The following is a 14,675-nucleotide window of genomic DNA, read 5'->3' on the forward strand; positions in this document are numbered from 1 at the left end:
CATCAGCGCAGGCCAGCAGAAGCAAGTGACTCAAAACCGAGCAAACTTAACAAATATCGACTTAAAAAGAAGCATTATACTATAATGCCTTGGCATAGCCTTTCGGAGTGTATAAAACTGCTACTTCTTTAACATCGTAGCGGCCCTGATAGTTAAGACTCCCCTTTATATTCGTCGTTGGGACTTGCTTAGCCGTATGCAGACTAGGTTGGCAGGAGTTGGTATCCTCTTCTACGTGCTTATCTGCGCCTTATGTGTTCGCCAAAGACAGCAGGGGAGAATTGGGCACTTACTGTGGTATGCAGGGGTGCTGATCATACTATGCAAGGGTTGATCGGACGATTGCATTTAGGCTGAAGCGATTAAGTTTCAGTTACATGTATATATGTATCTACTATCGACTTTATAAGAACACCCATCACGCCAGATACGTTATCTTTGCCATTTCATGGTATTGTATATACTCTTCAGGTTCTATCGGCAACAACCAGACATACCACCCCCTTTCGGCAGCACCGGCCATGCGCTAAACTGGGAATAGACAAGGCTGCAGATCCGAGCTGCATTGAGCTGCGGACCCCAGCGGCGATGTAACACATACTATTCCCAGAACAGGCACCACTCGGTCGTCTCACTGCATATAGCGGAGGCTGTCAATCTTCGAACGTCCCCTCATTTGCGTCAGTCTCAATAGGCTGCCGACCTAACGTGGCTGACTGACACGTCTGAACCTGCTCGCCGCGAACATGTCCCTCATGGAGCCGGCGCCGACCGCAAAACAAAGGCGCAGCCGCCGGAAGAATGGGCCGTCTCTCATTTTCGTGGACGAGACTGAACCATTCAGAATCGGGCGCCAGAACGAAAGTACTCGGCTGGTCATCCGACACCAAGCCGCCAGGTCAGGATGCAGAAACAGAAGACGCGCCCGCGGAACTGACAGGGGCAATGACTCGGATGGCAGCCCACAGGAGGAGGAGCTTGAGCTTGCTGCGTCAGCACCCGTGCAGGACCCTGGCTCACTGGTTCTGCCCTCCTACAACGGCTATGAAACTATGCGGGCCAAGCTGAACTTCGACATAACCTGCCTGACCAGCTTCACCAACACAGATCTCACGGCGAGAGCATCTTCCTTGATCCAGGAAAACCCAAGGCTTGCCGGTTCCCTTCTCCAACGATGGCCGTCATGCTTCCTTTCCTACCTCCCGAGCCGCTACGGCTCTAGGCCGTTCGTGGACGACGCTATGCGTTGTGTTGCAGCCCGGGCAGCCCATATGATGGGAATCTCGCCCTCGCCGCTTCTGCATACTGCACTCTACTCCAGGGCCCTAGCCAGTCTCGGCGCTGCAGTCAAGGCCCCAGATCCTTCCCTGATTTCAGACATCTATTGCGCAACCCGGTTGCTTGTCCTTTACGAGGTGAGACGTGCCGATTCATATTTGGAATACCCATAATAACGCCACCGCTCTCTAGTCGCTTGGTCCCCCCAATCAGAATGCTCTGACCTTCCACAACGATGCCGGGATTGATATCATCAAGCAGATAGAACCGTCCAGGAGTCTCTCTGCATTTGATCGGGCACTCATCCGAAGCCAGGGGCCATACGTCGTAAGTAACAATGGCTCACTTGTACCTCTCCATCTCCCAACCGCCCCCTAAATGGTATGTAGGTCACGAAGGCCATATTCAAAAGGGAGTCTTCCTTGTTCGAAACTCGGAAATGGCAAGCCTTCTTCGACCACGCCGCCCGCGAGGAAACAGACGCAGACTCGCGGCTCTCGTGGAAATTCGTCGGCGCCATCTCGTTCATAGCGGGCATTCTGAGGGATGTCCAGGCCCTCTTCGAAAGCGCGCTTCCCATGTCTCGGTCCGAATACGCGGCGCTTAGTAACGACATCCTCGAGCGATCGGGCCGGATCCGCCGCTCCTTCGAGGCCGCCCACCTGGAATACCAGCAGCGACCGCCCTACCCGCCGTCGCTCTTCGACCTCGCCGTCGCGGCCGAGTCCCCGGGCCGCGTGCAGGTCCGCGGCATCTTCTTCCACTCCATGATCTTCCTCTGCCGCGTCCGGGCGACGTTCGCCGCCACCGCGCAGGAGCGCGCCGCGAGCGAGGACGAGGCGCAGGCGCTCGCGGCCCAGGCGGTTCTGGCGGCGAGCACGGCGCAGAGCTACGCGCCCGAGCTGGCCTGGAACTTGGAGGAGCGGAGCGACGTGGTGCGCTCCATCCTTCGGACGAGGGACGACTGGGTTCCCGCGCGGGAGCCGGAGACGAAGACGTGGGAGGAACAGACGGGGCTCCTGTTGCGGAGGCTGCAGAGGTGGTTTACTTTGTGGACCTCGGACTATCTGGTTCCTGAGTTGCGCTGGTCAGCCAGTTCGGACGCTGGAGAGGGGATTAATGAGGAGGAGCCGTGAGACGACTCAAGGCTTACTGCTATGTTGAAAAGTATGTCAAACGAGAAAGTGCGAAAAGGAAACGCCAACGTTTTTAAGCGATTATCCAACGAGCGAAGAACGATCCGAATGCCCTGGAGATTGAATTTGTTTTCACCAAAGGTGCTAGAAAAGTTTTCCAGCGGCGTGGCAGCAGCTTTAACCCCCTAATCAGAGATGCCTAGGAGCACCAGTTTAGGAGAGCAACCGCTGGCGCCTTAGGCGGTGATAAAAGCTGGTGGGCTTGGGCCAGCCTACCAGGAACAACGCGTCACTTGCACGAGCCGTAAATAACCTCGTTCTGACTAGCAGTTGTGCCAATCGCGTAACAATTCTTTTTTCTTTCTCATTGGCGTCCAACCCTATTCGCGATGCCCAGAACAAATGAAGCCCGCGGCGCGCGCCGACGCACCCGCCGCCGCAACCAGCATTCCCGTCGTCGCGGCGCCTCGCCTGAAGTAAGTCGAATCGGAACCTTTGGTCATATCAAAGGACGAACACTTATTCTTTCTCCTCTCCGTACAAAGTATGTCTCACTAACTGAACTCAATCACAGCGCCCGATCGCGTTGGCCGAGAACTTCAATGCCGCGCCGCCCCCTATCTGGCTCGCTCCGCCCCCCGGCACAGTAGAGCACCAGGTCTATTCCTGGGTGGTCCATGAGGTTTTCGCCAACGCGCGCACCCTGCACGAAGAGGCCAGCGACCTGATGCCCGCCATCCTGTCCAACCTCCACCCGGCCTGCTTGGAGGGTTCCGAGGTTGATGACCCGGACGAGGAGGACCCGATGATGTGGGAGGATATGCATGACCAGTACCTCGACCTCCTCGATGAACTATTCCACACCCAACAGGCGTTGGACTACTACCAGGGCGAGCTCCAGCACGGGCGACTGGTCAATCTGGGCGAGGCGACCGTCGTATATCTCAACGTTAAGCCGATTTGCGACGTTGTGAAGTCGTTGCATAGTTGTGTGATGAAGCTGGTAAGGCAAACCCAGACACCTCCCGCCGCAGGCCCCATCACCACATGTCCCTTATCCTGTGCTTCCATGTCGCGTGGGGTTTTCATCCTTCATTAGAAGTAAATTTTCAATGGCTGACACTGTTTTCTTTTCCCTCTTGCAGGCAACCAACCGATCCAAGTCCATCGCTGCTGCCGAACTCGGCGTTGACGTCGCTTTCGCTGTCGTTTTGTTCCTGGCCGCGCTCCCTCACGCCGTGGAGTTCTTGGCACCCGCCGCTGTCTGGCTCTTCAAAGCCGCCTATTGGTTCGCGACGACCAATATTGTCCTCTGCCTGCTCAAGCTCACACTGAACTTCCTCGAACTCTGCGCCAAGTTCTTTGTTTACGCTTTCGCATACGTCATGACAAAGGCAATAGTGGATGGGATGCTCCCTCTTGAAGGTGCGGAACAGATACGCCCTGAAGAGTAGACGATGAGAATGGCCGAAGCCACAACCGCATAGACACTTTTTTACCGTTGACACACGGAAAGGACCTGGATATGGTCATTATTTATGCACGATGTGCATTGAAGCTCTCAAAGAAGAATTCTGTCGGAGTATCACTGGTAAAGGGCTTTAAGGAACCAAGGGGGAACTTGTACAACATAAGGATTCGGAACAGGAATAGATTACGATTCTGCAAGCACACACATAAATAAGGCGAAACATGTGATAGATTCATTAAACCTCTATGACCCTGTCTGTGCCATATCACCGCCAACTGCCAGACCTAGATCCGACGAACTTTCTCCTACCCACCAGTACCCTGTACCCATTGTGTCTACTCACTCTGTACAGAGCTTGTTATGTATCTAGTTTACCGCAGTAGAGCCCGACGAAGTGCTATCGACGGCAGTGGACGACGAACCGCCAGAACCGCCGCCCTGACCCTGGCCCTGGCCCTGGCCTTGACCCTGACCGCTGGTGCTGCCGGCAGAGCTACTGGCGCTTGAGAAACAATTTCCTTGGTTGACCGGGGCAGACATGGTGATAATGCCTTTGCTTAGTTCTGTTTTTGAAATGTTGTGGAAATTGGTAATTTATTATATGTAGGTTCAATGCTTGCTGGTCGTTAGTCGAAACGATTTTTGCTTCTGTTGATGTCTTGAGGAGAAATAGGAAGGCGGTACTGGCTGGGGCAGATGGTGGCTTTTATAGAGGAGTTCCCAGAACAAGGTGACGTGGAACATCAGCTTCGTGATGCAGAGGTGCATAGTTGCCTTTTGAGACATATTGGTACAGATGTGGTCACAAGGGGTATGCCCACTGCAAGCATGCTTAACCAGTAACTTGATCTGCGTCACCAAAAGCACGTTTGAATTTTGTCCACTTGAATCAACTGGGGGATGTTGGTGGTTGAAATCCCTCCAGACAAAGCAGCACAATACACATGACTTTTTCACTATCATCATCGGTCAGTATGGGTGACTGCTTATGCTTAGTCCAGCTAGAATTGTGCCCGTAAAGGCACATTTACAATGACCAATAGTGAATATTTCTGAAAGTGTATCTGGGTATTCCCAAATACTCCGTACCTGTGCTGAGTAGTTATAGAAGTCAATGGTTGTGATTTGGTCAGGATGGCCTTTACCCTAAGAGATCCATCCACCGGAGAAGGAATGTGATCTCGCATTTAGGAGTATGCGTGCTGGTGTGCCTAAGCGCGTAAATCCCAGTTGAAACCGAGTCATTTATGGGTGGCAAAATGCTATCAGCTGTGACTTTGAGTATCATATGCGAGCCTCCCTCGCTGGATACGCCCCTGTAAAACGACAAGTGGGTGTAAGAAAGAAAGGCAAAAAGGAAATGTGACGGCCCGTTACTGGAATCGAACCATTGTCGCCATTGCTAATAATACAACAGTAGCAGGGCGCTTTGCTATTGAGCTAAACGGGCCTCGTAGGAGGCAAGTAGTGCGGGTAGTTATTCGGCGATCACCTAAATTGCTCTCATATGGTTCGAGATCGGTTCGTTGTGATGAGAGTATGCCATTGAATATATCCTAAAGTCCATTTGGGTCATTAAGCATACCGCCTGCCGACAAAAAGCAACGTTCAAGTGAGAAGAGAGCAAAAAGAAAGAAAACCCTTGTAGAAAGTGACAGCCCGTTACCGGATTCGAACCAGCGTCGCCGTCACCACTACCATGAATACCGTGGCAACGACTGCTTTACCACTAAGCTAAACAGGCTTTTGGTGCTGTTGTTGGCATTGAGAGATACTCGGCGAGCACCCAATTTGCTATTATATGGCTTGGGTCACGTTGATGTAGCTTCTGGTGTATACTTGGCGAGGGAAGGAGGTCTTGTGCACTGGACGGCCCGCTGTACCTGGCTCGCATACCGTGATTTTGGCAATGCCATGCTGCCCATTAACTAGGAATAAACTTGTATCCCATATACCCAAGCGACACAAATATAGATGTGCTATCTACTTGCCTCCCTTTGAGAAGGACTATGTATAAATTCACATAGTTTTGTAGTCATTGTTAGATCATGGTCTTCCCGCTTGTTGGCAGTCTTCTTCTTTCTACATCATATTGACTACGACTGTTAGTGATCTTGTTCGAGAACAGGACCATTGAATGACGTTTATCATGCCGATGTGACCTGTGTCCCTACATACCTTTACTTATTCATATCCGTCACTAATTCAACGAAGACGGTTTCCACCAGCAGTATATTATGATGCTTAGCCTTTGAGATACCACTACGATGATAGACGAGCAAAGACAAGTACGCCTCTGTGTTCACAGTAGCCAGATAACTTGTGTCCACTCAACGGCTCTATGACCGTATCAGGTATGTTGTCATCATCCGCTACTGTCCAGTGGCGATCTCAACACGTATGCTGTGGCGCCGCCCACACGTAGATCCCACACCCCCTTTTCCCAATTTGACGAGAGTGAACCGATCGCACTGTCGCCAGTTACCCCGAGTCGCGAGCTGCCCTCAATCCTTGCTCGACCCCTGTCCACCTCTTACATAAGAGAGATAAGAAATACGTTCGGTGGCCGAGGAGGCTCTTTACTTGAACGAAGAGCTGCTGAGCGCCTTTTCCAACTTTCCGTTGGGTTGTCACTTGTGCAGCCAAATTCCGACGTTAGTGGACAGTGCCAAACTTGTGTAAACCCATGCGTAAGGCACACGCGCATGAACAAGCCCTTTATTGACGAAGGAGGTAGCGAAAAGGGGGAAGCAAAATAGTCTTCTAGGGACCAAAGCGAAGGAGAAAGCGACATAACATTGCGAGTTGTCAGTGCGGCTCGGAAGAATCCACTGTTCTGTTCATGGCTGGTAGCCGAAGAGGGTTCGGAAAATTTGAAGCGAAATTGGCCGTCTCCAAATGACAAACCCAGGAATCCTCATTGTTGGTCGCACAGAACCTGGGCTTGCCTGGGGCAAGGGGAGCAAACCGGGCCGAACCTCCAGTGCGGGAGTAAAACCAAAGCCGGCTGCCAGCCTGCCTTCCTCAACCTTCAACTTGTTGTTCCACAGCAGTGTTATCGTTCGGGTCGAGTTGACAGGAAGGCATAGGCTGAAATGAGGAGGTGACATAATACGTGGGCCCGAGACTGCCTTCATCTTAGGGGGCCCGACTTCCGTCACGCAATCCAAACACTGCCACTCGTTCATCGGAACCACGGGCAAGTGTGGAGTGGAAAATGCCGTTTGTGAATGGCCCAGACCGGTCGGAGGAACGGCCCCATCTTCTTACCCCGAAAAGCACCACAGTAGACTCGGTAAACTGCGAAGCTGGAAGCCTAGAATATGTCGTCACGGTTGGGGATGCGGAACATGTAGACGCCAAAACTACCCAACGGAGGCCTCTTTCTTGACTCTGTAGAGCTCAGTCGATCCGTCATAGCGAAGACCACCTGTAGATCATTTCGGAGAATTGAGTCATGACGTTTGTCTGGATTCTTTGAAAGCTGACCAAGTCAGGAGATTGACAAGTGTGCGGTGGTGACAAGTGAGAGTGCATACCACATCGGACCTCAGAGCGACCGAATCGAAGATGAGGATGGAGGCTGGCCGACGGAGCAAAAGGTGCCAGCAAACTCTAGCTACCGAAACAGAACAAGAACTCGTCGCCCCAACGCCGGCGATTGGATGCTGCCAAGCAAGACACCGTACGATTTCTCTCGCCAGCCGGGAATGTGCCTCGGTAAACAAGCGAAAAACGAGTCGATGTAGTTAGTAGGTTGCATCTTCGGGTTCCGCTCGAAATTGTTGCTTTCCGTCGTCTCGGTAGAATCGCCCTTTTTGGGCAATATGTCTAGTGGCCTATCGAGATTGACTCGCGGGTTTGCCTACGGCAACACAGCAGCAGCTAGGGGGCTGTCCATGCTTGGCGCCGCCGGTAATACAATCTCGGAGACCGACCGGGCCCCAACTCGGCCTGGCAATACAGGTGCTTGTTAGCATATTCCAGAAGGAGTGAATATGCGGGCGTCGAAATCTTTTGATGTCCCGGTTTTAATTTGGCGATATTGGTCATGAGTTATTGAAGTCAGTTGCATTAAGCGGTTCAGTAGTTAGTGAATGAGACTCGCCAATGTTCTCTGGGGAGCAAGAACGGTGAGGGTGAAATCCTTGGGGAAAAGGGTCACCTCGTCCACTCAATTTCAGGTGGAATATCTGGTATTGCTTGCCAACGGATGATACTGCTTGGCGCCTTGGCAGCCGTACCCCAAGCTCTAGAGCGTATGATGTGGAAGCAGGAAAGCGGGCAGTCGTTCCTTTGTTCTTTTTTGTTATTTGTAGTGCATCGCACATGCGGACCAACGAACATGACGTCGTTAAGTATCTTGAGTGTGCCGCTGACATATTTTCTGGCTAGTGGCCACCGACCTGACAGGGGCAGGGTACATATGTAGTTGCACAAAGGAGTCAGCACCTCATGTAGCTAGCAGCCCCAACGAGTCTGCTCCTTGCGGCTCTTAGGGAAGCTGTGGGATACATGAAATAGACTTATCCTTAGCTGGGGTTCTGCGCGGGGTTCTATGGGGACGTATTGAACTCCAGGCTCTCACGCTGGTATTTCTTGCAATCAAATACTTGAGCGACGCTTCATTTATGCAATGCCTCGATACCAGACCAGACCCGTATCTTCCCCATCTTTCTGTGGTGATGATCGTCGAGTAGGATCAATAAGGTAGGAGCTTGATGAGGGGGCCTGGGCCTAAATTTGCCGATTGGCTGCTAGTCCTGTGGCAGACCCAACGGGTAACTGTGCCACGCAACCCCGATGAACACAGTTCGAGCCCCGCCGTTGACATCCAGCAATAGACGGTACGATCACTCACTGCCAGGGAGGCTGGGTAGGAAGCTTCTTACAACAGAAGGAGCTGCTGACTGCTTGCATGGACGGGTGATGCATTACTTCCGGTTGCACCCCTACACAAGTATTGTCGCATCATTGCACAAGTAAGCACTTTTTGTACGCGCGTTTTCTCGACATGACATGACATCGGCCTCCGAGAAGGACCTTCTGGAGGGACAAACCAACTGCAAACGACGAGTGCCGTGCGAAGGAAAGCTGGGCGTCGGGGTTGCAGGTCACCTCACCCGGTTACAATGCATCGTCAATTGTCTCCCATTCTGTCCAACAACCGACTTTACGAGCTGGGTTCCCTTCCCCAAACCCCAATGCAGCACAGCGCCTATATGCCCTCGATAAATATTGTATACCAAAACCCACCCATAACCGAAGTGCCAAGATCCACGGCCATCACGGCCATTTACCAACCAGCCAAGCAGTATGGCAATCGGCGAATCGCCTGGTGATGACCTGGTGATGAGACAGGCCGATTTCCCATTCGGGTCCCACGACAAGACGGCTAGTTCGGCTACAGGTTCGTTGAGCAGGCGTGGTCCCTGGGTTTAGGTTCTTTTCTTTCCCACCTTCGCTTGGCCGCCCGGTAGGGTATTGTATTGTGGTGGTAGAGAAGTAATGGGCACAGAGCAAATAACCCCCTCCCCTCCCCCAAACTTGCATTCAGCTTGAACGCAGCCCTTCTCGAACAACCGCTCCACTGATTTCCTCTTCCCTGAGTGGGGATGCGATGAAGTCCAAGGTATGTACCTCACTCCTCCAGTCGGATTGGCATTGGATGCGCAAAGCACATCAAGCCTGCGCTGCGCCAACGTCTCGAAGTATTCCACAAGCAAAGCAAGCCAAGCAAGCTGCCCTGACTAGCTGTCCCATGCATGTAGTCAGTCAGGCAAGTCAGGTCCATCGGATCCAGCGAGCGATGCTCCTTCTCTTCTTGTCCATGCCCAACAGAGTCATATTTCTATCATTCAAAGTAATATTTCTCCAACTCTCCTTCTTCTGCCTCTTGGCCCACGAGAGGTTTGTTAGTTCGCGTTGGTCGTTTCTTCTGTCCATAATATCTCCAGGCGTTTCACTCCCTCCGAGTCCTTTCAAGCAGCTTTCTGGTCCGACTCGACGCACCCGCCTTGAGCCTCCCGACGCAATTCTGTTTCTTTGAAATAGCCGTTGGGGTAACATTTTTCGACCTCGACCACTGGGAGTATCAGTGCTTGTCACGATAACCAAGCCCTGTGTGTGGTCTTGATGTCGCAAGTTCAAGAGTGCACCGCTGCTCGACCTACCACTTCTCGTGTTTCGTTACCTTGAGAGCACCCTGCTACCCAACGACAGGGTTGGGAAGCGGGCGCCTCTACCTCCCCGCCATTATGGAGCCAAACACAGGTGTTCCCAGCCTACCCAAGCTGAAGGTCTGGAAGATGCCAGAATGGGTTGAGCCCGTGGTACGCAAGCACCCGCCCCTAAGCCGCAACTGATTCCCGAAGCTAACCATGGTTACCCCCAGATAATCGTAGGCATCCTCTTCGGGGCCATGTTCGTAACCCGAAGAAAGAGCTACTCCATTTTGGACTCCTCCAACTCCCCGAGTTACAAGCCAATCAAGCCGGTCCGCGACGACTTCGATTATGGACGAGACTCGTTCGACTCGGACGGCTACCTCCCGCCGTCGCCGTCGCCGTCGTCCTCGCAGTTTGCCCCAAGCGCAGGCGTATCCTCGGCATCTGGACGGTCCATACTCCTAACTCGTTTCGCTTCGCCCGCCATGTCCACTCCCGAATCCTGCAGAAGTTCCCTTTCTTGATCGAGATGTTCTACTGGATTCTGACATACTTCTTCTACCGCATGACGGCGTATCTGTCGGCCGTGTGGTACGGAGGAAGCGTGGGCCTCTGGAACGTGGCCCAGGACCACGGCATCTCGATACTGGAGTTGGAAGTGTGGATCACGGGCAGCAGTGGCACAGGCACAGATCGGTGGATCGAGTGGCGGGTGCAACAGTGGTTCCTGGCCGGTGTCGCGGAGGGGGACATTCGCGAGCTCTTCCTGACCATCCTGAACCGCGTCTACGCGCTGATCCACATCCCCGGCACCGTGGGCTTCATCGCCTGGTACTACACCATGGCGCCCTCGCACCAGCGATTCTGCACGGTGCGTCGCACCATGTCGCTGCTCAACCTGTTCGCCTTCTTCACCTTCACCGTGTTTCCATGCATGCCCCCGCGGCTCCTGCCGCGCGAGTACGGCTTCCTCGACACGGTCAACGCGGAAGACGCCGCCAGCGTCTGGATGAGCGGCAACTACGTCAACAAGCTCGCGGCGATGCCGAGCATGCACTTCGGCTACGCCTTCTGCATCGGCTGCGTGTTCGTGTACGAGAGTGGGTTCATGCGCACGTGGTGCCGCCCCTTTGGCGCGCCGAAGAAATTGACCCTGGATAACGCCTCAATCCTGTCTCCCACCCCCACCTCGAACGGCGATGATCTGGAGGTGCCGCGCTTCCTGAAGCAGATGGAGGATGCTGGAGAGCAGGAGACCCGTCGATCCGCTTTCGTCCGGGCCGCGTACCTGATATCTGGTGTCTGCTACCCCGCGCTCATTCTGCTGGCCATCGTTTCGACTGCGAACCATTACATACTGGATGCCGTCGCCGGCGCATTCGTTGTGCTTATCTCGTACTTGGGCAATAGGTTCCTGCTGAGCTTCCTCGTCCTCGAGGATTGGTTGTTGTGGGCATTGCGTTTAGAGAAGCCCGAGCCGACCACTGGCATGAAGAACACATCTTAGGGAAGATGGTTTGAATCTAAGAAGAGAGAAAAGATAACAAGACCAAAAAGCATTGCCGGAGTTAAAATTAGGGTTTATTTGCATCTGAATCGGTTTATAGGCCGAAAGAATCATACCCCAGGGGCATTATAGCATGCCATCAATAGGTTCTTATCCTTTGCCCTCTTTTAAGAGGGAACAGTCATAATTACATGGGATCTCTCTTCGGGGTCATAGGACGGACGTCCATTTACACTTTGAAGTCAACTCGGCCACGTGATCCAACCGGATAAATTAGATGCTGAGAAGAGCGGGTTGCTGACAAGGGATGCGTGGATAGCGATCGATGGTGGGTCTTTCTTTACACTCTACTTCCCAAAGCGTAGGTAGCTTCAGGGACTAACTAAGTTTTGTTGGCAGCAATGCGGCGCAGCTTTAGCTTGGGTCACGGGGAGAAGAAGAAACGTGGTGGATGCCTTTCACATATGTTTTCTCATTCCAAATCGTCTATATGAAGTACTCGATCGAGGACGGTGCGGTAACAATGACTGCTTGGCATCAGGAGCAGATGGCCCATATAACTTGCTTGGCGCCTCTGCTAACCCACCGATCTTCAACGACAAGGATGCCCTGATGGTTCATCAAAGATCTGCGCCGAGATGAGAGCTACGCCAGCAGCGCGCTCTCCCGACGATCCAAGGCGGCGGTAGGGATTGCGAAGTAGCCGTCACTGCTCTGTGCTGGCTGCTGTATTGCGCTTCTTGTGCAGCGGTATCGACAACATCACACTTCAATCGCCACACCTTTATCCTTCTACTACATACTTTGCTTCAATTGCGCGCGCTCACTTCTCTAGAAGATCTCCTGGTCCGAGTAGGCGCGGACGCTCTCGAGGTAGCCGCGGACCTCGCTCATGTCCTTGCAGACGTGGTGGGCGTCCCAGCCGTCGGAGCCGCCGTTGTCGTCGGGGAAGGTGGTCTCGTGGCCCTCGATGGCGGTGTCGGCGGAGCAGAGGATGGCCTGGCGCATGTAGCTGAAGCAGTGGATCATGTGCCAGTGGTGGTCCTCAGGCAGGGTCGTGTTGGTCTTGAGCCCCGCGTAGGTCTGCACCACGGCCCAGAGGCAGTGCAGCTGGTGCGTCCACGAGGTCGTGAAGACGGTCTTGTTGTCGGTCCACTCGATCGGGGTGGGGAGGTTGCTGTACTTGGGGGACTTAGGGTCCTTGACTTCTTGGAAACCCATGCCGACTGGGTGGTGTGTTAGTTGGGTGGTTGGTGGTGGTGATGGTGATGGTGATGGGATGGCAGCACTTACGCGGCATAAGCTTGTTCCACTTGTCCAGCACCTCGGGCTTGAAGAACTCGGAGATGTTGTACGGTGCGTATTCCTCATCCGGCTCCCACTTGACGACCTTCTGTGTGACTGCGCGTGGACGTGTTAGCATGAAGAACACGGATCAGGTGGAGGAAAGGAGGTCGATGGCTTACATTGGGGACCGACACCGGTGATATCACCATTGAGCTGGTACTTCTCCGTCTTGGCGCCAGCGGGCGACTGCAGGCGGATGACGAACACGAGGATGGCGACGAGCAGTGTCGTGTCGATGAGCCACCGCCACTGGTTGAAGGTAGCGCAAGTCCTCTGCGTCCTCGTCTCGGGGGTGCCACTGCTTCTCGGCCTCCATGAGCGACTCGACCTCGGTGCTGGACCGGTCGTCGCGGTCCTCGACGCGGAGGTCGTTGTATCTCTGCTGTTTCGAAGGCATCTTTTCTTTTTCCGAATTGGTGATGTGATTATTAGGTATGTGAAAAGGACTTGTAGAAGACCGGCTTCGATTCGTATAGATTCAAATTAGTAGAAGCAGAGATCGATCTATACACCGGGTATACGACGTCTGGGCAAGGAAAGAGAAAGGGAAGGTGAAGGCGAAGAGGAAAGTTTAGTCTTTCGTTCTTGGCGAAGAAAGAGAAAAGGCGGGAGAGAGAGGGAGACAGGCGGGAGGGAGCGTGCCAATCAATGTTTTATTGATCGACTTGCCGAAACCCATCACATCACATTGGCCTGCGGAAAGGAAAGGGGGAGAACCTGAACCTGCTGGCTTTGCTGCACACTGTTCCCCATAGGCCCAGTATCCGTTTCGTCGCCGTGCCCGTTTTGAGCGGTTCGTGCCAACTTTCATGGGATGGCTAGATGGCTCAGTTGGCTCAGTTGGGCGGTGTTTCCGCGAGCGACCAGGACCGGGCCAGGCAGGGGTCGCCATTCGCTCGGGCAGAGAAAGGGCCATGTTACATGTGCAGGCATTCGAGGCAGGCCTGAGACTCGAGCGGCTCAAAACTGCCAGGGGGAGCCGGCCTCCGCTTAATGTTTCTTGTCCGTCTGGGGGCCAATCAGGTCGCGGCGTCGGTAATTGGGGTTTGGGGTTTGGGGGTTTTTGGATGCCGGGCATTATGCCGACGGTGTTTGGCAGAAACCTGTCAAGATGCTAGGCATCTGTCTTTCGGCAGAAGTGGTAGGTTTTCGGTACTCCAAGACTGTATAATCTCTAAATCGTGGTGTATATTTGAACTCGCTTCACAAGTCAATAGTATTGTTATTGTCGGGTTGTTTTCTGATTTTCCATGACACAAATTACAAAGAGTTGGCAGGCGTTGACGGAGCAGGAGAAGAGAAAGCATGCTTCGCCAGACCGTCCGATTAAAGAAAGCGAGACTGACCCCGGAACCCAAAGAAGCGTTTCACTACGAACCGAATACAGCGGGTAGACCCCGCTAAGCCTTTCCAGAAACAGCCCCCAACTCCATGCACTGCAGCGATGCGATCTAACCCAGCGCGGTGGTTTGGCGAGATTTGCCAGCTGAAGGACACTCAGCACAGTGGACCTTGAGGCCCAGCTTCAGTGGTTTTCCAGCTGCTCGACCGTCCCGTCAGATCTCGCTTGCGTGGATTCCCCACCAAATCATCTGGCGTCCTCAGATGTGTTTCATCCGCTTGCACTTGCCCCTCCCGAGTAAAAGAAAGCTTCTTCAATTGGGTTATGGATGTCACGTCAAACCTGGATGGGAAAACAAACAGAGAGTTATTTCCAGATGACAATCGCATCATGTCTTCAAGAATCAATCATTCGACTTTTGAAGTCC

The 14,675-nt window shown here is 53.3% G+C and overlaps 4 protein-coding genes across 4 annotated transcripts; 3 read left to right on the forward strand and 1 right to left on the reverse strand.

Annotated features, from left to right (window-relative positions):
* Positions 1 to 755: 755 nt before the first annotated feature.
* Positions 756 to 2,414, forward strand: PG997_002055 (uncharacterized protein; the record flags this gene model as incomplete). The annotated part of the gene is made up of 3 exons (XM_066806370.1): positions 756 to 1,415; positions 1,471 to 1,605; positions 1,668 to 2,414. 3 exons carry the CDS (start codon positions 756 to 758, stop codon positions 2,412 to 2,414), a joined length of 1,542 nt encoding a protein of 513 aa, XP_066673666.1.
* A 389-nt stretch (positions 2,415 to 2,803) lies between these two features.
* PG997_002056 (uncharacterized protein) lies at positions 2,804 to 3,868 on the forward strand (the record flags this gene model as incomplete). Its single annotated transcript, XM_066806371.1, has 3 exons — positions 2,804 to 2,890; positions 2,989 to 3,363; positions 3,560 to 3,868. 3 exons carry the CDS (start codon positions 2,804 to 2,806, stop codon positions 3,866 to 3,868), a joined length of 771 nt encoding a protein of 256 aa, XP_066673667.1.
* Positions 3,869 to 10,142: 6,274 nt separating this feature from the next.
* PG997_002057 (uncharacterized protein) lies at positions 10,143 to 11,559 on the forward strand (the record flags this gene model as incomplete). Its single annotated transcript, XM_066806372.1, is given in 3 exon segments — positions 10,143 to 10,217; positions 10,280 to 10,464; positions 10,482 to 11,559. The coding sequence occupies 3 exon segments, from the start codon at positions 10,143 to 10,145 to the stop codon at positions 11,557 to 11,559; spliced, it is 1,338 nt and encodes a 445-aa protein (XP_066673668.1).
* Positions 11,560 to 12,390: 831 nt separating this feature from the next.
* PG997_002058 (uncharacterized protein) lies at positions 12,391 to 13,303 on the reverse strand (the record flags this gene model as incomplete). Its single annotated transcript, XM_066806373.1, has 4 exons — positions 12,391 to 12,785; positions 12,853 to 12,960; positions 13,026 to 13,204; positions 13,230 to 13,303. The coding sequence occupies 4 exons, from the start codon at positions 13,301 to 13,303 to the stop codon at positions 12,391 to 12,393; spliced, it is 756 nt and encodes a 251-aa protein (XP_066673669.1).
* Between the last annotated feature and the right edge of the window lie 1,372 nt (positions 13,304 to 14,675).

Source organism: Apiospora hydei (assembly GCF_038363865.1).
Source record: "Apiospora hydei strain CBS 114990 chromosome Unknown utg000003l_segment0_segment0, whole genome shotgun sequence".
Taxonomy (NCBI): Eukaryota; Fungi; Ascomycota; class Sordariomycetes; order Amphisphaeriales; family Apiosporaceae; genus Apiospora; species Apiospora hydei.